Source organism: Sparus aurata, chromosome 17 (assembly GCF_900880675.1).
Source record: "Sparus aurata chromosome 17, fSpaAur1.1, whole genome shotgun sequence".
NCBI classification, from domain to species: Eukaryota; Metazoa; Chordata; class Actinopteri; order Spariformes; family Sparidae; genus Sparus; species Sparus aurata.
In genome coordinates, this window is record NC_044203.1 from 18,625,748 (window position 1) to 18,648,741 (window position 22,994).

General features: G+C 42.9%; 4 protein-coding genes across 5 annotated transcripts; 1 reads left to right on the forward strand and 3 right to left on the reverse strand.

The window, feature by feature from the left end:
• Positions 1-818: 818 nt before the first annotated feature.
• On the reverse strand, positions 819-6,572 carry LOC115567084 (zinc finger protein 184). Of its 2 annotated transcripts, XM_030393317.1 has the most exons (3): positions 6,132-6,572; positions 2,661-5,863; positions 819-2,498 (listed from the first exon to the last, which is right to left on the reverse strand). In XM_030393317.1, the coding sequence occupies exons 1-3, from the start codon at positions 6,520-6,522 to the stop codon at positions 2,298-2,300; spliced, it is 3,795 nt and encodes a 1,264-aa protein (XP_030249177.1). In that variant the 5' UTR covers positions 6,523-6,572; the 3' UTR covers positions 819-2,297. The 2 variants fall into 2 exon arrangements, with proteins under 2 accessions (XP_030249177.1, XP_030249176.1); XM_030393316.1 differs by having other exon boundaries at positions 819-5,863.
• A 275-nt stretch (positions 6,573-6,847) lies between these two features.
• Positions 6,848-10,665, reverse strand: LOC115567103 (zinc finger homeobox protein 3). The gene is made up of 4 exons (XM_030393355.1): positions 10,537-10,665; positions 9,541-10,254; positions 8,741-9,166; positions 6,848-8,634 (listed from the first exon to the last, which is right to left on the reverse strand). The coding sequence occupies exons 2-4, from the start codon at positions 9,794-9,796 to the stop codon at positions 7,763-7,765; spliced, it is 1,554 nt and encodes a 517-aa protein (XP_030249215.1). The 5' UTR covers positions 9,797-10,254; positions 10,537-10,665; the 3' UTR covers positions 6,848-7,762.
• A 2,991-nt stretch (positions 10,666-13,656) lies between these two features.
• prss1 (serine protease 1) lies at positions 13,657-14,983 on the forward strand. Its single transcript, XM_030393379.1, has 5 exons — positions 13,657-13,802; positions 13,883-14,045; positions 14,189-14,442; positions 14,518-14,654; positions 14,754-14,983. The coding sequence occupies exons 1-5, from the start codon at positions 13,763-13,765 to the stop codon at positions 14,901-14,903; spliced, it is 744 nt and encodes a 247-aa protein (XP_030249239.1). The 5' UTR covers positions 13,657-13,762; the 3' UTR covers positions 14,904-14,983.
• Positions 14,984-15,628: 645 nt separating this feature from the next.
• LOC115567085 (zinc finger protein 836) lies at positions 15,629-22,585 on the reverse strand. The gene is made up of 3 exons (XM_030393318.1): positions 22,270-22,585; positions 20,942-21,067; positions 15,629-20,530 (listed from the first exon to the last, which is right to left on the reverse strand). Exons 2-3 carry the CDS (start codon positions 21,056-21,058, stop codon positions 17,039-17,041), a joined length of 3,609 nt encoding a protein of 1,202 aa, XP_030249178.1. The 5' UTR covers positions 21,059-21,067; positions 22,270-22,585; the 3' UTR covers positions 15,629-17,038.
• Positions 22,586-22,994: the final 409 nt, after the last annotated feature.

Here is a 22,994-nt window from a genome sequence, read left to right on the forward strand (position 1 = left end):
TTAATAATCATTTCTTCTCCTTCTTTTTTCAACAATCAGATAAAAACAAACTGATAATCTGAAAAATGCTGAACGTCAGATCTATAAATCAGCCAGGTCGATTATCTGTCAACCCATAGAATACAGTACACTCACATGTACATTTAAGTATAATTTAGTTTTTCTTGTACTTTTGTTACTTAAGTACATTTAATGTCAAATACCTAAATACTTGTAAAATTAGTATGGGTGACTTTCACTCTATAAGTCTAAGGCAACATTGACACCACTTGCCTTATCAGATTTTTGGTGCTGGGAATCCAATCCCCCTCTAAAATCAATTTCCTATGACAAAGAGTAATTCACACTTATCACCTCTTGAGAAATGTCTTTGTGATCGAAACATTGACCCTATTTTTAACAAATCAATGCAGAGGTGATAAGTGTGTGCAGGAATTACTCCTTTCAACTGGAATCTGACGTTCACATTTACCATATTATTATTCTAACACCATATATTTACTTTTACTCAAGTGGGACTTTGGAGTAATTTTTGCAACACTATACAACGATACTAGCACATTATATTGAGTGGTCTAAAAATTGCTCATGTAGGATTTTAAATGGAGGATTTCAGTACCAATTTATTAGATTAATGAAAGTGCCTCTAAGCAGAGCATTTGTGTTCTTCCCCCCAGGCAGAAATTCACAGAGAAAATGCTGAATTATTTATCATATTTTTTCCATCATCTATCCTGATGCATTCTTGCTTTTAGTTTTCTAGACAAATTCCAAACCCTTACTAAGATAGACCTCACAAGTACAGTGCGAGACATCACTATAATCAAAGGCAAGTTTATTTAATCCAATATGTAGACATCATGGGAAATTTCTATTTCTTTCCATGCTAAAACAGTGGATAGAGGTAGAAGGGCACATGTGTTTTTGAATCTTAAGACAATGAATGTTAAAGACAAACAGGGACGTTTTTTGTTGTTTGTTTTGTTGTTTTTTTTCCCATACAAATGGACTGTGTGTATATTTTACAGCAGTAATGAAGGTTTTCAGTCACTTACAGTATTGGGCCACCAAAGCTACTTGAATATCCATTATCTTAACGGAGGAGATGAAATTCCTTACTTAGCTAAATCTACAGTTATGGAATGAAATCATTCAGTATTCACAAAAAATACATTGAATTGTACTCAAGAGTGGACATAATTTCATAAATACCGGTACATTCCAATCTGAAATAGTTATTCTGGTACAATATGCACGTCACGCGGCACACATCGGTTTACAGTTGGTGCTAATTAGTGCCACCGAGAATCAGTTTAACATCTTATTAGTATATCAGTCATGACACTTGACTGGACTGTTTGGAGCATAATTCCTAGGTAAACTTATTATAAAATGTACTATTTTGACGACAGTATCATCAGTAATTGTGTAATGACACGACTTTCACTCTTCCCAATAATTCCGCAAGAGTTACATTTACAGAAAACTCTCACTATGAAATGACCTTTACATGTAACTGTCACATTTTGTTTACAAATACTTTTGTTTTGACAAAACTGTTATGATGTGGACTCATGAGATATTTCAGACCGAGTAGATGGCCCTGTGAATACAAATGCTTCCTAACGGGGTTTAAAATGTGTGTAGTCACATGTATGCTCTGACACGTGTAACCTGTCAGAGCATACAATGGAAACAACAACCCGCCCCTCCTCTCCTCAAAAGCAAAACCTTACATGTCTTTACAGTATCTTTAAAAGAGTTGCTCTGTGTTTTGGGAGTGAGGTCACATTGTTGAGTCTACCTTAAGCACAAACTAGGCCTAGAATACCAAGACAGCAGACATGCAGACTGTACTCATAAAAGGCACACAGTATACTGTACATGGAGAAACACAGTTCAAATGGTTCAGGACATATGAACAGAACTATAAAAGTACTAATATTATCTAAATCTAAAGGTAATTGGCAATAAATGAAATGTAGGCCACAGAACCTCATTAATCTGCACTCCTCAGAAGTTGTTTTAACAAGTTAAGTATTTGGATAACTTAAATGCATTTAAAAAGACAACGAAAGTTATTTAATGGCACATCTATACACCTTCTGTAACAGTCACTTTTGGAACTGAAAGATTTAAAATGTGCATACTAAATCAAGTTTCACTTGTATCTTTTTAGTTCTAATGCCCATCGACTCAGCTGTCAAACTGCACACCTGAGGGTCAAATAAATGAGGTTCCACTGGAAGAAAAAATTATAACAAACATAACTAAGTCTTGTCGCTAGTGTAGAAATGTCAAATCTCTCCTTGTGCATGTTGTAAGTAATGCATTTGTAGATCCAGCTCCCGAGGAAGAGAGCACCCGCATATCATGCACTGGAGAAGTCGTTCTGGAGCAAAAGGCAAACGGGGTCCAAGTTTGTGAGGTTCTGTCCGTGGGGCAAGCTGAGGTAGGGGCAGGGTCTGTGGCATGTGTGGCCTCTCGCTCATGACTGCCTGTGGTGTGAAAAAAATATTTGGGTGTGGAGGTCTTGACAGTGCACCAACTGCGACAGAGTGAAGAGGGTGAGGGCCTGGCAAAGCAAGAGGAGGGAGCGGAGCAAGTGGAGGTGAGAAAAAAGGAGAAGGCTGATTTATGATAATTTGAGTGCCTGTTACCATTGGTTGTTGCTGCAGCTCCTGTCCATTCCCTGGTTTGAGTTGCCCAGTGAGCAGCGTTTGATGACCCACAGCATTTTGGAAGCCCCACACTGGCGTACCCATCCCCTGGCCAAAACGATGCGGCTCGTATTGAATGGAGATAGGAACCTTCTGTGTCACTGTCTGACTGGCCCAGCCAGATGACAACTGCTTCTGCTGCAGCTGAAAATCTTGATTATTTACTAATTTCTCAGGAGAGTTCATAGTCTTTGGGATTCCTGTTGGTGTCTGTATGTCCCACAAGGTGCTACCTACCCCGAGAGAAACAGGAGTTGAAATTGGCATAGCACTGCTTTGGTCTATTTGAGCCGAGGTGGATGCACCTGCTAAGCCTGAAACCCACTGCTTTTGCAGATCACAGCCGTTCCATGGCTTCTCTGGCTGGCTAACAGTCGACGGTATAACTTGAGGATTACTCATGTCCCACACTCTAGTGTCCTCTTTCTTAGAGGATGTGGATGGCTCCTTTTGTGTTGACACTGGGACACCTGGCCATCTTGGCATCTGCAGCTCCTGACCGAGCTTATTAGGAGAGCCCCTTGAATTTGCTGGTAGAGCAGGTCTGATACTCCACAGAGCTGCTCCATCTCCGTAAGACGGAATACAGAAATCATGCAGGGAGCTTGTGGAAGCTAGCACGGTGGATGTGGGTGCACTACTCCAAGTGACAGGCTTGAGCTGCCTGAGCTGCTCCATCTCGCTCACTGACGATGGGCTGGACTTTTTTGGCACAGCTGCCAGGTGGGAGTTGACACTCTCTTTCATGTGTGATGAATCTGAATTCTGAGCAGATGTGGAACCTGACTGAGTTATCGAAGGGCCGTCTGCCCAGCTTGGACTTCTCAGATGGTGCTGCTGTAGGCCCGACTGTGGTAGGCTGTCAAAAAGTGTCTGCTGTGGCCCTACATGTTGCTGCTGTGATGATGGGACAGGCATTACCTCTCCACCATCCACCTTCCACTGCACTGGTTGGGGGTGTAGCTCAGACAGCCACGGGTCCTTCTGCTGTCTGCCTTGTAAATCCATGCGGGATGAGAGCATGGAAGACTGTGATTGGACTGCTCTTCTGTGCAACTCAGCATCTCTCAGTGCAGAAATTGGATACGGTGACGGCTGAGAGCTAACCATCCCTGAGCTTCCTAACAATCTTGAAAAGCCCCACATAGGCCTTCCCCCTCTCCTCCCCCGACTACCCCTGCCTCTCACCCTAGCACCCATCGGGAAAGAATTATACTGGCTGAAACTCTGACGCTTGCGAGCGTGGATCTTCTGGTGCACTAGCAGACTGCTAAACCAGGAAAAGGTTTTGTCACACTCATCGCAGCGATGAGGCCTCTCTCCTGTGTGTGTGTTCATGTGATCACGGAGCAGATACGCTAAACCAAAGCTTTTATCACACAGGTCACACTTATGAGGCTTGTCGCCATTGTGTGATAACATATGGTGCTGCAGTTGGGTTTCATCGCTGTAGCCTTTACGGCAGCTGGTGCAGCGAAACGGTTTTTCCTGATGCAGCTTTTGATGCGTTCTCATGTTCTGCAGGAAGGCAAAGTCCTTCCCACAGTCGGGGCATTTGTATGGCTTCTTGCCTGTATGTATAATGAGATGCTGTTGTAAGTAGCTACTGAATCTAAAGCCCTTGCCACACACTTTGCACTGGTAAGGCTTGTCCTTGGAATGTATGCGCATATGCAGCTCCAACACTGAGCGGTGGCGGAAAGTTTTTCCACACTCAGAACACTTGTATGACTTTACACTCAAGCTATCACTTCTCCATTTCCCCTGCACATTATCACTAGTTAATGGAGTGAACTGTGTTTTGGGTGGCGTTGGCGTTGGCGCTGCCACCTTTTCTGGATATTGTGCTACAGACTTGTGGACACTCAACAGATGTACATTTAAACTGGATTCCTCACGATAAACACATGGGCAGTGGGGACAGGAGTGTCCTTTCTCCCAATACTTGTTAATCTCACCTGGGGGTTTGGCTGTCTTGTCATGTATCTCATACTCAGCCTCGTGAATAAGCATGTGGGCTCTCAGGTTAGCTGGTGCCCAGTAGGTCTGGGGACAAAGTGGGCATTTGAATGTGCGTTTCGGATCCTCGCTCTGTTGTGTGTTCTCTTTTCCTGGCTCCTTGACTTCCTCCTGTGCGGCCTGGGGGGCTTGCTTGCTGAGCTGCTCAGCTGATGAATTGGTTTCACGCAGTCTGTGCTGGCGGCAGTGTGCCTTCATGTTCTGAGCGAAGGCGAATTTTTTACCGCATTCAGGGCAGCGGAAGGGCTTCTGACCAGTGTGCAGATACTGATGCTGATGGAGGAGGCTGCTATATTTGAAGGTCTTGCCACAGATGTTGCACAGGTGAGAGCGCGTGCTGTCCGTGTGCTTGCGGCGGTGGTCCTCCATGACGGAGTAGTGTTTGAAAACCATGCCGCACTCGGGGCATTTGTAGGGTTTCAGGGCGGTGTGACATCGCTGGTGGAAGTGCAGAGCCATGGTGTTTGGGAAAGTCTGACTGCATTCTTGGCATGTGAAGCTGCTCTCCTGGGAGTGGTGCATCATGTGCTTAGTGACAGACACCTTAAACTGGAACTCTTGTCGGCACAGGGGGCAGTGGTAAGGCTTATCAACTGTGTTGGAGCAGTTGTGGTCCCTCAGCTTATCCACTGTGGAGAAGATCGTCTCACATTCTGCACATTGAAAACGACCGTCCTCCGGCGTTTCAATCTCCCTCTTTGGAGTAAGGAGTTGCTCCTCCTTCTCTTTATGTTCATTCCTGTGTTTAATGAGGCTGCTGCGGTGCTGAAAAGTAAGGCCGCATTCTTTACAGGTGAGGGGCGTGAGCTCGTCCTCATGTGCGTGAAAGTGCCGGTGAAGGTTGAACGTCTCGCGGCGGTTGAAGGTCTTCCCGCACTCCTTGCACACCAGACGGCACTTTTTTGGCTTCACTGTCAAATCAGCATCCTGCTCTTTGACTTCATCATCCTCGACCACGTCCTCTACACCGTCGACTTCGCCCAGCAGCACCTCAGCCTGCTCCCTCTCTGTGCTCTTCTCCTCTGAATGTGAGTTTTCCTCCTCATGAGTGTCCTCTGCTGCAGCTGTGATACTATCAACAGCCTGCTGAGCCTTTTCAGCACTCTTTGTAACATCACTGTCGTCTGGAAGAGAAGAGCAGATCATAATAACAACTTAACAAACAAAACAAAAATCAACAATAAACAAACATCTCCAGCAGAATGCATGTCACACAGGTGCTCACTTTTAGTGCAGACCACAGTCTACAGTGCAGGATGCTAGCTTGAATTTGTTATGGTAATTAACGTTAGCAGAGTTTACAGTGTGTACTGAACCGGTAGTGAGAGCTACAGCTCAGGTTAGCCCATAGGCTAAAGCTAACTGTAAAATACATTAAAAACGTTAGCATACCACACTTGTCATTTTCCTGCTTGTGTGTTTTCGCCTCTTCGTCGTCGTCTTCAGTTTCGGACCAGTCGAACGCCCGCTGGTCGCTCCCAGGAGCCTCGGCCATTTTTTCAGCCGATGTTAGGTCGTCCGGTGAATTGCATGTCGTTTTGTCGGTTCCAGCACCGGACTCGACACTAACCTCGGAATGGCTGGCAATACAACCGCCGTCGTTGCCAGCATCGGCTCTCCGCTCACAGTCGGGGCTCTCCACGGTTTTATTGGGTGTTGTTTCATCTTTCTGATTTACGCTGCATCCCGACTCCTCCGCCTCTTTCTTCTCCCCAGATGTTTCCACCTCCTCCGCAGGGGATTTCTGTCGTTTCGGAGACTCCGATGGGTCTACGGCGGCCATGTTTCCCCCATGCACCCCCTTGTCCAGAACACACAAGGATCATGCTAGCCAGCACCGAGCAAGGAATGGTATATCCGGTCGAAACTTTCAAAATAAAACCCGCTTTACGGATAACGGGCTGTATTTCATACTCAGAAAACTTCACCAGAAGCCTTAAATTAATAATTCCTTATCTGCTACCACTAGTGCGGTTTTGTTGTTCTACGCACCGCACACTCTTCTCACAACTTAATTAACCAAACACAAATAAACTTTTCAACAGATCCATTAATATTACATTAACTCTTTGTTTGCCCTGTGACAAATCCACAAGTGATCAGCTGGATTTATTTGCAGTTCATGTCTGACTTTTATTAAAGTTTAGTTACATTTCATTGGAACGGTAGCTATCTACAAAATATAAGTTGTGCAAAACTACGTAGATGATGACCATATGCTGTTTCTTTGCAACTATCTACAAACACATCCATCATACTGCATGCATGATTAGAATAAATAGCCCCTACATACTCATGTATGCTTTAAAATTCCACCAGAAACATACAGGTTAAAGTCTGACGCCTACTGTGATGTAAAATGTCCTGTCAATTCTTTAAAATTTAACATTTTTGTCTCAAAACACACTGAACAGAACAACTTTATTGTCCAACCAAAGCTGGAAAAGTATGTACCATGAAACTGTTAAAAAGCACTAGCATACATTCGCATGTAATTACTATAGCTGTAAAACTACAATATATGGTAACAACTGCAGATTACAAGTACTTTATGACAATGCAGTTAGTGTATCAGGAGAGTTGAGACAGAGCTGAACTAGTAAGAGCATCATGAGCAGCTCTGCTGCAAAGCATGTACAGTGACATGCATATTAACATCAGCACCTACAGTATGTTGTTGTCCGGGTATTAAAACTCTCATGAGAGAAGTTGTCACTCCAAGGAGCAGGTGTTTTTTCAAGTCTTTTAGCACAACAGTATGAATGTACGTCTGAGGAACCAAGCTTATGTTAAGGCCACCCTATTATCTCATGTGTCTGATTTTCACATCCACGTCAGTCCTCTCTGAAGAGAAACTTAAGTGCGAAGCTGATTACTGATTTGGAGTGGGGAATAAATCTCCAAATGACTCGGTTTATTTTTACAGAAATACTGTCAATAGAAAAAAGAGCATCATTTTTTGTCACATTTGGAAACATCAAATATGCACGATAGTGCACTTTGAGTCTCTAAGTACTTTCTCCTCAGCGCCGTCTTCTACGCCTGTGATCGCCAGCTCTTCCTCGACGCGGCTTCTGCACACTTCCATTTGTGTCTGTGGGTGGATCAGAGGGAAAAGTGCCTTGTACGTCAGGGGACGATGGTGCAGGTACCACCGCTACAGCTGACTGATTATTTAACTGCTGGGTGACCGGTGGCTGCTGTATTTGTGTTTGCTGCTGTTGTACTGCATGTGGCTGCTGCTGATGGTGGAGTTGTGTTTGCAGTGGTGCTTCGATCCTCTGCTGCTGCTGCTGCGGTTCTATATGTTGTAGCTGCTGCTGCTGCTGCTGAGCTGGCTGTGGCTGTAAGTGCTGTTGAGATGTTTGTGATTGCTGTGCTTGTTGTACACGATGTTGCTGTGGCTGCGGTTGTTGCTGCGCCTCAAGCACCCCTAAAAGCCTTTGCAAGAGGACATTGTTTTGTTGTAGACTGACTGCTAATGTCTCTTGTGATGCAACAAGTGTTCTCATGTCCTGTCTGAAACCTTCGCTAAACTCCCGCAGACTCTTTTCTACCCGATTTCCCAGTTGAATTGCTGCTTCGCCTAACCCTCGAAGCTCATCCTCAAGCCAGGAGCTGCGCAGAGGCGCTTCGAGAGGACCCTGTTGTGCTCCAAGTGACGGCTGAGGACTGCTGGGCTGAGGGCTGCCATTGAGGAAAGGAGCGCTGTAGAGCGGGGATGGAGGCAGCCATCGTTCTGACGGAGGGGGTGGTCCTATGCCCAGACCCAGTCCTAATCCCAATTTGTCCTCCATGCTGTTATCAGGTTCGCACTCAGGTTCTCCAATGTCTCTGTCACGCTCTGGATTATCCTCATCCTTCTCCAAACCATCTCTCTCTGATCCTTCCACACCTACACATGCAAGGAAGTATTGTAAAGGGACACAAACAGTTATTAGTTACTTCTATAGACTCTAGAGAGAATAGCAGCAAAGTAATACAGCCTTTTTTCTTTTTACCTGGATCAGAGTCAGGGAAGCATGGGAAACTGGGCTTTGGTCTCGTGCTTTGCTTTTGCCTGGCTTGTTGAAGTCTGGGACTTGTCTGAGACGGACGCCCAAGCATCGAGGCCCCTCTGCTGGATGGCAGGTAACAGCTGCGGTGGCGAGCATCCGCTAGCCGGCCACCGTTGCGTCTCTTCAAATCGTCCCACCGCTTCTTCACCTCTCGAAGGGTGCGCGGGACTCTGGACACAGCGTTGACCCTCTCAAGGATTCCCGCCCAGATGCGCTCCCTCTCCCGCCGCCGGAGCCTACCCGCAGGACCGAAGAGCTCTCCTTCACACCGGGTGACTTCTGACACCAGCACCTCCAGTTCTGCTCCGCTGAAACGACTCTTTCTTTTTCCTGCGCCACCAGCAGCCAGTGCGGCTGACATAGCTCTGTCTGTAGAGACAGAGGTGAGAGGAGAGCCAAAAAGGGAAAGTAAAAAGTATCAAGTGAAGCTAAATATACTGTGTGAGGAAGAGAAATGCGCTTTAATGGTGCCAAAGCATATTCAGCTCTAACTACTTTTGGCAAGGCACAGAGCATTATGAGTAACATTTATCTCAATTTTACATTACAGCCTGCCTTGAGTGGATTATATTGAAGCAATATGTTCTCTTAGCAAAACCAAATGGCCTGGCTGTGCTTTGGTACGCTGATAGTGAAATTATTTGATCAAATAATTCTCTCCATCCATTTTTTTACACTGTTCCCATTAGGAGCTACACTCTCTGCAGAAACGTACAAATAAACTTAATCTCAATCATGCTTACTTTGTTCAATGGACAAGAGGTCGTCTGAGGACATGCCGGGTGCCATGATGTTAGGATGCACAACTACCACGTTGAAGGGGAGTCCACCAGGTAATCCGCTGCTCTGGTCACAGCTACCCTCCGAGTCCTCATCCTCCCTGGGGAAGCCGTTTTCTGAGGCTCCCCCTCCAAAGGGTCCCTCCGGAGACTCCACTTTGATGTGCATGGGAGGTGATTGCTCGTACAGCAGCCCCCCCTCCTCGTAGTACTCAGTCATGGGTCACAGCTGATTTACAGCAGAACTGACTGGCGGGCCAATTCTGATACTGGCAGCTGCTGCCCCATTAACACCAACTCAAGGGTTAACTGAACCTACTGCTAAAGACATTCTGCAGTTTACTGTATCAGGTATTTATGAAGCTGCTTTGGGCACAGCTGCCACACACACTGAAGGGTGATTACATAGGAAATATAGAGTTAGAGTATTCTTAAAAACTGTCTTGTTCAGATTAATCATGTCATTGCTGCAGCCTGGTGACAGGTAAAATCATATTGTCTAATTAAAGCATGAAGTCCACAGACTTCTGCAGCCTCTTAATCCTTTTCTATCATTTTAATCTATATGTTATTGAAAACATACACACACTGTGGAAAACACCTGGAGCAGAGTTACATCTACACGTCCAGCTGCTCTACAGTGAGATGCATCATCCAGGCAGAGAATCTCCTTCAGAGCTGAAATACAACAACAAAACATAACACTGCTTACAACTATGTAGCATGTTAAGATGGTTATGTTGGTCTTTCTCAGTGATGATAACTGCTCTATTCTGTCGCATCGATGCGCATTTTTTTCTGCACCACATCCGCACTGGTTGCGCATTCCGCATACATTAGGTGCTGATCTTGCAATGGAGCTAGCTGGAAGCTAACAGGCTAGCGCCGTCTCAGGTAAAGCGGCGAGCAGCGACAGCTGAGCAGACATGTTGAGAAAGCTGACGCTGTTGTATGTCTTACCTCATGATAACAGCACATGGGAGGCAAAACAAAACCAAAACACAATTGCTGCAGCTGTTAGCTCAGCAGCCGATACACAAACCGGAGAGCGTCGCGTACTGTTGACGTCAGCGACGGGGGCATGTTCAGAACCAATCAAAGTTTGGAAATGTTGAGCAAATGTATGTGTGCTTATTTTACAGGTCCTGTCGGTTCTCAGGATGTAAACAGTAACAGTGAACACGGTCTTTGTGACCTGACTATATATCATGTCATTTTTTATTTGTTTATTAATTCATTTAATGAATCATAAGAATTATAACTAACAGAAGGAATATAACAACTAGCATTAAGAGAACAAGAAGGGCTATATCTTTTCCAGTCCTATCAAATAGAGGATTTTAAGGCTAATTTGTTTCCTAACTACTATTGAATACCAATTATCAATAATTAAAGAGCTGCAGCACATGGTAAATTTTATTAATTTTTTTAAAATCAAAGGCTATTGTGATTTTTAAAAATTATTATAATCACTTTTACTTATATTGCAGATATGAGTCACAGTAAGTAGGGATGGACATTTTTGTATCACTATAATAATCTTCACTGAAAAATATTTATATATAATGATAATATTACATTTGTTGGGGTCTGTACCAAACAAACGTGTTATTACATCTGCAGAACAAGATGTGTATGTCAGGGCGTCTCTGCAGCGCTACAAATCTTCCTTATAATGCTGTTCTTCACAGATTTTACCTTTAACAAAAATGTCCAGCTTCTGCAATCTGGATATTCCACTTGGCCATTATGCTGGTTCGGTGATACGTCAATTAATTGTGCAGCCCTAAGCAATAACTTTTTATAGAGAATCTTCGGTCAGTGCAAAGCAGAACAGCTGATCATATAATTGATATTTGATTGGCTTAAAATGGAGCAGTTCTTCCCATGAAATTCCACTGGTAGTCAACTATAAACTCAATACTAGCAAATTCCAACAACAATCTCAGTATTTTGTTTCTGTCCCTAATCTGTACCATTGTACTGAGTGTCTTTTAGAAAACATTCTGGGAATAAAGAATAGGAATAAATCCTAACAAAAACAAAAGAGGTTGCAGATAAGCATCTTAGCACATCCTCACAATAATCAATTACCTAGTCTAATGTGACAGCATTTATTTTCTTAACATTTATATGATTAATTGTGTTAATTGTATTTAAAGAATAGACGAATCATTTATATTCAGCCCTGACACCTTTTTTTGTTTCCTTCAGCATTTATCTTATAGATAGTAAAGTAAAGGACGCAGGACAGCTGCAACTGTAACTCACCGTAAAACTTACTGACTCATGGAAATCCATCTGTTTGTCTCTTTGACCATGCTGCTGTTTCCCAGGTAGGATAGTGTTTAATCACTGTGAAAGGTGCGGGGCACAATCCTTCAGGGTTATGTAACGTAACATATAACCCCAATGCACCTGCTCCTCATGTCTGAGAGAGAATGAATATTCAAGATTTCTTTGACTGCATTGAAAGAAGCTGTTTCACAATTGTATTCTTGTTTCTACTTTGTTTAAATAAGACATACAGGAAAATAACATATTTAACTTAAAGGAAAGGTGAAAATATAAACGTCACTGATAAATTGGCACACGTCCTTCAAATGTGTTTTCAGCAGCTGAAGTGTAAAAATGGGAAAAAAAGTGTCCTTGGCCAATCAGATAAGAGAGGGACAGAGAGGGGGACCAAATCTGGAGTCTAAGTCTGGGGTCCCTCCTGGCATCAGGTGGGCACTGGAAACTGCTAGGGTACGACAAGCTACACACAGAATAACAGTACACCCTCATACTGGGACTGATAGTAGTGCTAATGGCAATTTGTTAATATTAGTTCTGATTATGGTTTCATTTGCTAATGACTATGTCCGACAGCGGTATGCGGTTGCATGTCATAGTGTAGCTATTTTCAAAATGGAAGTAAGGACATTTGAGAATGTTCAAGTATTGGGGGCAGATGTATCCCCCCTGATTATATAGTAGATATAGTAGAATTACAGCCCTGTGGTAATGTCTGAACCCAAATACATTTACATATTGACATTTTCTTTGGGGGGCGGAGGGGGATGATATTATCTGCAGAAGTTAACATAAATAACGTCTTTGGTGAGGTGAGGTGTGTTGAGGTGTGTGCACAGGGCTCAAAGGATATTTAAGGTCAACACACACCCAGGCTGCAGCCTGTTCACCCTACTGCAGTACAACGTGACCACACAGCAGCTGTTTGGTTTGAGTCTCGTCCCTTCCTGCTCATAAAGCATGAGGAGAACTTCGTTATATGAACATGGCTCCAACAGAAAACTATTTTTTAATTTCTTCACTGCTCTGTCATCTACTTTTTAATTGTATTTGATAGAAATTATAGCACCATGAAATGTTATAACACACTTAAAACACAGGACAAACATGTAGGATGTTAACGAAATTGGAGTCTGTTTTCAATTTATGTTGTCCATTAGATAAGTGTGTACACTGTATACATAAGTGTATACACATGACACATTCAATCTCTTCAGGTAAAACAAGAACATTTAAATCACAAGTTTCATCACAACATTTGTTTTATGACACAAACTTTATGATGACATATTCAACAAAGTTACAAATATATAACTGTATTTTTCTGTTTATCAACAGCACATATTGAGAAAGTTTAGTTTCATTCAAATGTTCTCAAATAAACAACTTGTTAAATCAATTGTTCCCTTTGTTCCTTTTAAATGGGAACTATCATATTATTCCTGAGTATCATTTTGAAGTAATCGGTAGCAAACTTCCAAGGGTTCTTGTGGACTCTCTTTAATCAGAGACAAGAGGTGACTTGGATCAGATTTATTCATCATAATCTAAAATAGAACCCAGACATTTGATGTGCAGCATGTTTGTGGAAGCTGTTGTTTTATTTGGGAAAAATACTTTTCTTTGGATAACAGTCAGGAAGTAATAGTGTTATTGGAAAACATTTCTAAATAAATACATGAAATCAAACCTCTTGTGTTTAAAGTTTGCGCTCTAGGTAGTCCTGGGACAAAAGGTCACTTTATCAATATGTTGGCTCTCGACTCCCAGATGTGCTTTCACACATATTACTCAACAAGATAAAGGTAAGAACAGATAACAGGCGGACAGAGTGGGCTTAAAAGGGTCTGGATCTCACTGAGTTGACACCGAGGCTCCGACAGGAATCAAGATGAAGGCTTTCATTCTTCTGGCTCTGTTTGCAGTGGCGTGTGAGTATGAATCCTACTTTTTCAAATCAATTTGACTATCTTACAAAAGGTTAATCCTGGTAACTATCTCCTCCTGTCAGACGCCGCTCCCATTGATGATGACGATGACAAGATTGTTGGAGGCTACGAGTGCAGAAAGAACTCTTTGCCCTACCAGGTCTCTCTGAACTCTGGCTACCACTTCTGTGGAGGCTCCCTCATCTCCAGCACCTGGGTGGTGTCTGCCGCTCACTGCTACAAGTCGTAAGTGCAGACATCTGATTTAATGTCGGACCTGATCCAAACCTGCAGCTTCCAAAAACACAAAGTGTAATGAAATCAGAGATGCTGTATAGGTGCAATGTCACACTACTTACATGTGATTGAATCCTGTTGTCTCTCTTCAGCCGCGTCCAGCTGCGTCTTGGTGAGCACAACATTGAGGTCAATGAGGGCACAGAGCAGTTCATCAACTCTGCTAAGGTCATCCGTCACCCCCGCTACAACAGCGGCAACCTGGACAATGACATCATGCTGATCAAGCTGAGCAAGCCCGCCACCCTGAACAGCTACGTCCGCACCGTGTCCCTGCCCTCCAGCTGTGCCACCTCTGGCACCCGCTGTCTGATCTCTGGATGGGGCAACACCAGCAGCTCTGGAAGTAAGTGAAAGACTGCAAATATAACTGGGAAGTATTTAGGTACCAGCCTACAGTAATTGTCTTTTTCTTCTTTAGACTACTACCCTGACCGTCTGAGGTGCCTGGATGCCCCCATCCTGAGCGACAGCAGCTGCAGGTCCGCTTACCCTGGACAGATCACCTCCAACATGTTCTGTGCTGGATTCCTCGAGGGAGGCAAGGACTCCTGCCAGGTACCAGCAACAGTCATCATTATTGTCTCTTAATGTGGACACAACAACATTTCAGATCACCTCTGCTCACACGTGTCCTTTCTATCTCCGACCTGTCAGGGAGACTCTGGTGGCCCCGTGGTGTGCAATGGTCAGCTGCAGGGCGTGGTGTCCTGGGGTTATGGCTGCGCCCAGAGGAACAAGCCTGGAGTCTACGCCAAGGTCTGCAACTACAACTCCTGGATTCGCAGCACCATGTCCTCCAACTAAAGTCACTTCACTGTCATTTGTTGTTGGACAGACAGCTGTATATTCCTTTAATAAATAAATACAAGATCAGACACCTCGTCTATTTGACTTCAAAGTCAAAGTCATTTTATTTCGTCTCCCCAGGGAGAAATTTGTCATGAATATCGGGAAAATTCCTGCATCAATAACAACAGTAAAACATACAACATACCACTTTCAACAAACAAAGGCATCCAGCCACCTATTTAAAAAAAAAAAAAAAAAAAAAAAGACTTCTTGGCAGATAATAACATATTGTATCATCACTTTGGAATATTAAAATATTTTTATCATGTATCCATCTGTGTTCTAGAGTGGGGTCACATTACCAGTTATTTAATAAAAAATGTAATCATTAATAAATTGATGTAACATTATAGATTAAGCGGGTGGGGAAATGTACAAGCTACCCAACATATTAGCTATAAAAAAGTAGTTAAACCACCTTTACCAGCTTCAACATTTAAGTGATAAACACATTAATAATTATACTCCAATAAAGTGACATACTTTATTAACTTAAATATTTAAATGCCTGACTTTTATTTTTAACACACTATTTCTACACTGATTGCTGATGTAAAGTACAAGATCTGAGCGCCTTCTCCGCCTGACCACAAGGAATATTTCTACATTCAAATGTAGAGTAAAATCTATTCACATGTATGCACACATTGTGACTTAAAAATTACAGACACAATCACGAATGTATACAAAAGTGACCTTTATTGGTTTTAAGACAAACTATAGCATAAAGTCATTTACAACAGAGCAGGGTGTCCACATGGAAAATGTCCTTTGAAGTGTAATTTTTTCATGATTGCACCAAAATCAAGCCTGACACTGAAGCATGAAAATGCAGATCTTCCAAAAGAAGTAAACAGTAACGGATGTTCAACCACACTCCTGTTGCACTTAGTGTTACAGGTGGGGAATGTGCGTTTGTCAGCTTTTTTTGTTTGTTTGTTTTGTTGAAGAGGAAAATTAAGTTGATTTCAACCATCATATTACACATAAATCCACAAAAAGAGGTAACTCTTTGACAAACATGTGCGTGAGAAAAGCCGATATTCACTTTAAATCTTAAATACAAAATGCTGATACATGTCTTTTGCTGGAGACCAGAACAAAACAAAGTCAGTCAAGAGAGCGCTTCCTCTGAGACATTTTGAGGAACAGCATCACTTACATACATCAAGAAACAACCTGCATGACTTGAGATGCACAAAGAGATATCAAAGTGGTCATACAGTGAACGGATTAATCAAGATGAGGTGAGACTGTTTGAAATTTGCAAAACTATACAGATAATTAATTGGTCGTCCTGTTCACTATTGAGACGTGTTATAAAATGTGAATGAAGTATCTGCACAAAAAAAATCTTCGTCAGTTCTTTCACAGAAATACAGTTTATAAATGAATTTGTTCAACCCTCTGATCCGATGGTGATTTTGCCAAGTGCCGAATGTGTAGTGGACTTTAAAGTTAAACATAAAATTGCCAAGAGATTGCAGAGCACACAAGTATGGACAAAAACATTTAAATTTGTTTGTATTTCAAACAGAGGTGTTTTGGGTTTTTTTACCTGCAAATTATTTTACTTATTTTCCATAACAATAGTTCCATATTAATTTACACAGAGCAGTATGTCTTTACTTTGCTTATGTTGGTTACATTGTCGCAGGACTGCTTCTGGTTCGACATTAATGCACTAGAAGTACTAAATATTTGGGCTGATGAGGCCTTGCAGTCCCATTTGGCACAACTTGTATAAATTTTAAAACGTCCTATCTATCCATCTTTTCTTTTCTCTCTGATCAGACAGATGTGTAATTGCAGACACTACATAAAAGATAGTGGCTTCTACCTCAAGTTCTCCAATGAACGTCCTTGAAAACAGAAGGTGTCTCTAATATTTTGTGAATTGTGTTCGCTTGCAATCTGAAAACTGACATGCGAGTGGTTAAAGATATGACTGTTGACAAATCTTCCAAATCCTTTGAGACACAGGTGAGTGTCAAGCAATGTTTCTACATGTTCTATTCTCGGACTACAGGAGCCCTGTGTTGACGAATACAACTGATGTACATGTAGAAGGGGCACAGATTCTCCATTCCTTACAGCTGGCCTCTTGCGTGCTGCAAATAATGTTGATAAAGTTCTGAAATGGCAGCAAATGCTTTATTACACACAGCACACCTAACCACATTTGAAGACCCTCCATTTGACAGGCTAGGCATTTCAGTGACGTGCCTTTTCACAGTTTGCAAGTGGGTAATGGGTTTTCCAAGTGTATTTTCATTTATTTGATCACATTTGACCTCTCTACCTTGGATCGGGTGTGAGCTGCCTGGGCAATGCGATATTTTACTCAAATCATGACCCTGGTTGTGGACAAGGGAAATCATGGGTGCTAAAGGCGAACCTTGAGGAACTGGGTCTGAATATTTGGATAAAGGGCTCAGGTGAGAGTTGCTTTTCTCAGGTTCTAGACATAAAGTCACCATGTGGTTGTTCGTGGGAGGGCTAAACATGTTCTTGTTAGGCTGCGGGGTTAGGTCATCTGTGGATAAATCAAAATCAGAGTCCTTCAGCACGTCTTGTGCTGAGGAATGGCAAAGCTGGTGGCTGAACAGCAAATCCAGAGTCTTAAAGCTGCTTCTGCACTGCTCACACTGATAAGGCAAAAACATTTTCTTGGGCCTGACCTGAATCCACTCAAAGTCAGGGTGCTCGCTCATGTGTTTCTTGTATGGCTCTACAAAACGAAAACCTTGCCCGCACCGAGGACAAGTGAAGCGGCCACGTCTCTGTCGATGGACTCTCTGATGATGCCACAGTTTCTTCCAGCTTTCTAGAGTCTTTCCACAACAGGCACAGGTGTAACTTTGACCTCGCGCGTGAGTGAGCATGTGGGCTCGCAGTCTGCCCATGTGTCTGAACAGCCGCCCACAGCTCGGACATAAATACTTCCTGGGATCTGAACGGGTATCTAGTTTGTTTAGCTTTGACACGAGGTGTGAGAGAGGGTGAGCCGGTATGACTGTCGACTGGAACGGTTTATTTAAGTTCCCCGAGCGCTTCTTGCGGCTAGTTTGCGATGTTCTTTTCGGTTTTTCACAATTTGCGGCGGAGATGGGAGAAGTTGAGTTCTGTCCTGATGAACACCTAAGTGCAGGCACTGTGTAATTTATTAATGACATGGTCTCTTCATCTTTGATCTCAGAGCTGGAGGCGTTTCTCACTCCAATGCACTGAGAGCGGTGGGAGCTAAATTCAGCCAGAACGCCAAACAGCTTGTCACAATACAAGCAGCGATAAAGTTTTGCACCGGTGTGGTCTCTCATGTGGCTGTTGAACTCCTGTAGATGGTCAAAAACATTCTTGCAGATGTGGCATGTATACGTTAGTGAAGGCCTTACGCGTCTGCTGCCGTGTAAATCATCACCACCTTCTGAGGGTCTACAAGTGTGATTTTTTGCATTGCTATAATGAGTGAATGACTTTTCACAACGCGTGCAGTTGTAGCGCTTCACGGACCAGTGTGTCAGCTCGTGAACACGGAGGAAATAGGCCTGACCGAAAGCTTTGCCACATATATCGCATTTATAAGGCTTCTCTCCAGTGTGGACACGCACGTGTCGTACAAGGGCAGACTGAAACCGGAACGTTTTACCACAGTACTGGCACTCTTTTCTCTCCTTCTTTTCTGGGGAAACCGTTCGATGACGTTGAGTGTGTTTAGTGTTCTCAACATTGTTCTCTATGCTGTGTTTTTCAGAGATGTTGTTTTCAAAGTCCTGTACCGGGACCTGTTCATGCATCTTCATATGAGAGGCGTACTCAGAGCAAGAGAATTTGATCTTGCAAAACTGACATTTCTGGTATGTGTTGCTCTTTCTGTGCGTCTTGAGATGAAGATTTAAGTTTGAATTTTTGCTAAAACCTTTGCCACATTCAGGGCATTTGAAAGGTCTTTCTCCTGTGTGAACGCGTTGATGGATGATGAACTGAGACAGAAATCTAAACGTTTGATCACAGTAACCACATTTCAACAAATTTCTACCCCCTTTCTTAGTGTAGACGATATTCACGTTGTCATTTGAGTTGCCCTCCTGTTTCGTGTCAGCACAGTCTGTTTTTTGTTGAGTGTCAGTGCTGCCTTCATGGGCCTCTACAGGATGTACTTTCTGTAGAGGAACATTACTTATTCTCCTCCTTCTCTTGCCGCCTCGCTTGCGCCTGAAAACACTTCGCTGAATGTGTGGACGCTCAGATGTAACTGGGGTGGGCTGTAAAGATGGAGGACTATTAGACTCTGACAGAGGTTTTAAATGATCCAGCTCAATCTCTATATCCTCATCTTTGACAGCAGGGAGGACCTCAGCAGTTTCAGGTTGTTTTTTTTCAGAGGATGTTATGACATCGGCGCTAGTAGGCTCTTTATTCTGCAAGTCTGTGTTCTTTGGAGATTCAAGACTGGTTTTTGATTGTGACTCTTCACTGCCATTCATGTGACCTGACGGCTGTATTTTAGGGTCATCATTCTGAGTAGGGCTAACTAGGTTTAAACTGTTCAAACTCTCTGGAGGAATAACCTCAGGCTCAGCTGCTGGCTGTGAGCTAAGTTGTATTTGTGTCAATTCACTTTCCTTTAACTCTGTTGGCTGCTCCTGTCCCTCAACAGACTGCGGAGAGAGTTGATCATTCTTTCCATCTGTATCAGTCTCTTGTTTGTCCATGTTCAGCTCCACCTGCTTATTCGTCTCTGCTCTCTCCCCACAGCCTGTGTCATTGCTCAACACTGACGAGGCCTCCTGGGGAACATCCAGTCTGGAAACTTTTGCTGGAACTTGCTGATCAGCCGGTTTAGCCCTTCTTCTTTTAAAACCCAGAAGGCATAATGTCTCATTACTGTGTAGATGCATGAGTTCAGCCTGCTTGGGGTCTTCCTTGCTATCAGATTCAGTCTTTCCATCCTGTGTTGAAGGTTGTTGTTCACTTCTGCTTCTCAGTCTCCAAGAAAAATTGCTAACATTATTAGCATTAGCAGAGGGAGCAGAAGCAACCAAAGCTTTAAAAGCTTCAATTTCAGATTTTTTTGGTCTTCCTCTTCTCCTTTTTGGCAGCACAGGAACACCCGCATTGTGAGGTGAAGTTTTGATTAAGGGACCATCTACATTGTTAGGCACATTATCACTGCTATGGTTCGCTAAGCATGTTGGCGGAGGTATCGTCGTGCTGATTTCCTTATGCTGAACGGCATTAAGACCAGCAGACTCTTTGTCGTCAGTCAACAATGTTTTAACTTTACGAGGGCGGCCACGTTTTCTGCGGCCCTCAACAGGCTGCCCATGACTGTCTGTCGTAGAGCTGCACAGGCTTGCAGATGTTGTTTGAGACTCTCCTTCCATCCCTACCTGTGGCAATATGTGCTTACTGTCTTGGCAATTTGTTCCAGCCACTGTATCAGAGTGAACAGGGCCATCAGACTCTGCCTGCCCCAAAGAATGGGATTCAGGTGCAGGTTGAGTCACTTCTGTTTCCTTCACTTCCTTTTCCGATCTGGAGTCCCGATCTTCCTCACCACATCTCTTGTCTTCAGGTATCTGTGGAGGAATGAAACCGTATTTGTCATAAACGTAGTAATGGTATTGTTGCGCAAGTCTCTTAAAATAGTACAAAATTAAGCAAATAAAGCAAACATAATGCATTTTCGGGCTGCATGCATGGTATCCTAAAAAAAATATCATGCGATTATTTTGACAGATACTGCGAAATATGATTTGTGTGGGAATGATTGTTGAATAGCCAGGACGCAATACATACTAAATGTTCAAAAACATTACAAAAACGATGCAACGAAAGTCCATAAGTAAGCTCACAGGTTGAGGAGTTTTTAAACAGAAATGCACGCATGCTTTAACTAATTAGAAATAGCTTTAAGAAATGCTGTATACTGTTCAAAGACAGCATTTGTTTTGGGTCGGTTTCTCTACATTTCTCTTTTCTCTGGCTACCTGCTTGCAGTCCGAAGGGGCGTGAACAGAATTGCAAGGATGCGATGCCGCAGAAGTTAACTCAGAGACAGTATTTTGGTCACTGCTTCCTCTGCCGAAGGACATTTTACTCCCCATGTCAAGAGTCTGTGGATTAAACAACAACATTTAATCCGACAGCAAATGTATGCTCGATTAACATGCATCGCTTAGCCAGTTTCCCAATCAAACTTCGTCGAAAGGTAGCAATTAAGGGTGCAACTAACAATTGTTTTCGACATTGATTAATCTGCTTATTTTTTCCACAAGTAATCACGACATTAAGTCTGTATAATGTTGTAAATTTGTGAAAAATGCTCGTCAGTTTCCCAGAGGCCAAACTGACGTCTTCAAATTGCTTCTTTTGTCCAAAAGGACACCTAAAGTTTTACTATTTTTCAGAAATTATTACTATAGTACTTTATAGTTACAATCAATAGGTACTGGCAAACATTTTGCAGAGGGAAAAAGTGAGTACCTTATTAATTATAATGCATCCTTCTAGAATTATCCAAACTGCATAACAGGAGCTCCATCACTACCAGCTACAGCATCGAATAGCCTACTGCTTAGATGATAAGGCATTAGTAATAATAGTGCGATAAGATACTGTAAAACCACAGTTACAATGTGTTGGAATAAAGCAGCACAACTCTAGGAAGTGTCTGTTCTGCATAGTGAATACGTTTCACATTGCAATACTGCTTCTTTATCTCAATGTCCATAACAGATCAAACATTACATAGACTTTTGAGCCAGTGTCCGACTTCTGAACCTGGGGAAGAAACTCAAAACCAAGACTCAAAGAATGGTGTGCAGTTTGAAGAGCTCATTAGATGCAAGTGACACATCTGTATAGATAAGACAGTGTTAGCTCTTGTTAGCTCTCCTCTCATCTCACGGACGGACTCATCTGATGGGAGTCTTTCTCACGCACTCAGGAGCAAATGGCTTTAGATTGCAATTAACAAAGCTCAGACAAAAACTCAGGGACAAAACCGCGTCCCAACGGGTCACTTAATGCGCATTTTCACACACTAGGTTATTAGCGACCTGTTAGCTTCAGCATCCTGCTACCACTTAACATTAAAAGGCGAACAGTTAACAACAGCATTACTATCAATGTAGGCGTTATCTTTTGCTAGGCCAGATTGCTAGCTCTTTACCGTTACAGGCCACACGAACCTAACCGCTGTCTACGATGTCAGCTTATATACCTTCCTTATATAGTTATTTGAAACACTTATGGATATCACTTATCAGCAGCGGTAACAAAATGTAATGTGCAGTAGTAAACACAAACTGCTTGCCTGCGTGGGAGAGAGTCAACACTGGTCTCTGCGTAGCCATGCACTGACCGTTGCTCAACTAGCTAGTACTAGCTAGCTCAAAGCTAATTATGCTCTGTCGTTACGTGGCTGCTTTGCACTTTTTTTTCTCCTTTGTTTTTTTTTTCTATTTCTTTTTTTTTTAATATATAAGCGTGCAATTGTCTGGGAGTTGAGCTGTGAGTGTGGAGCTGGCGTTCTCTTCCTCTCGGGGCAGTTTGCAGCAGTGAGCCCTGGACATCCACGCACAAAGCAGCCCGACAGTGTCAATCACGCCGCGGCGAGCTCATACAGCGGATACTTCAGGCGCTGTAGGAAGTTTGGGAATCACAGGTTGCTGTGTAGGAGTAACTTTAGTTTGCTTCTAATTTCAGTAGGTGGCCTGTTTGATGCTCACACAGGATGGCAAGTTCACCACAGCAGTGTTGTAAAGAGTACCCAATATTGATGCTTGAGTAAAAGTAAAGATTTGTACTAAAATAATACTTTGGTAAAAAAATATGACACAATATGAATACTACTTGAGAAAAGTATAAAGGTATTTGATATCTGACTTAGTACTTTAGTATCAAAGGTTCTGGCAATAAATGTATCAAAAATACAGGTAAGAGTAAATTATACATATATTTATAATTTTATGCTCTCTACAATCGCTGGCGAAGCTTTGGTGTAACTGTACAGGTGCTATGTAAAGGTGTCTCTCTTGA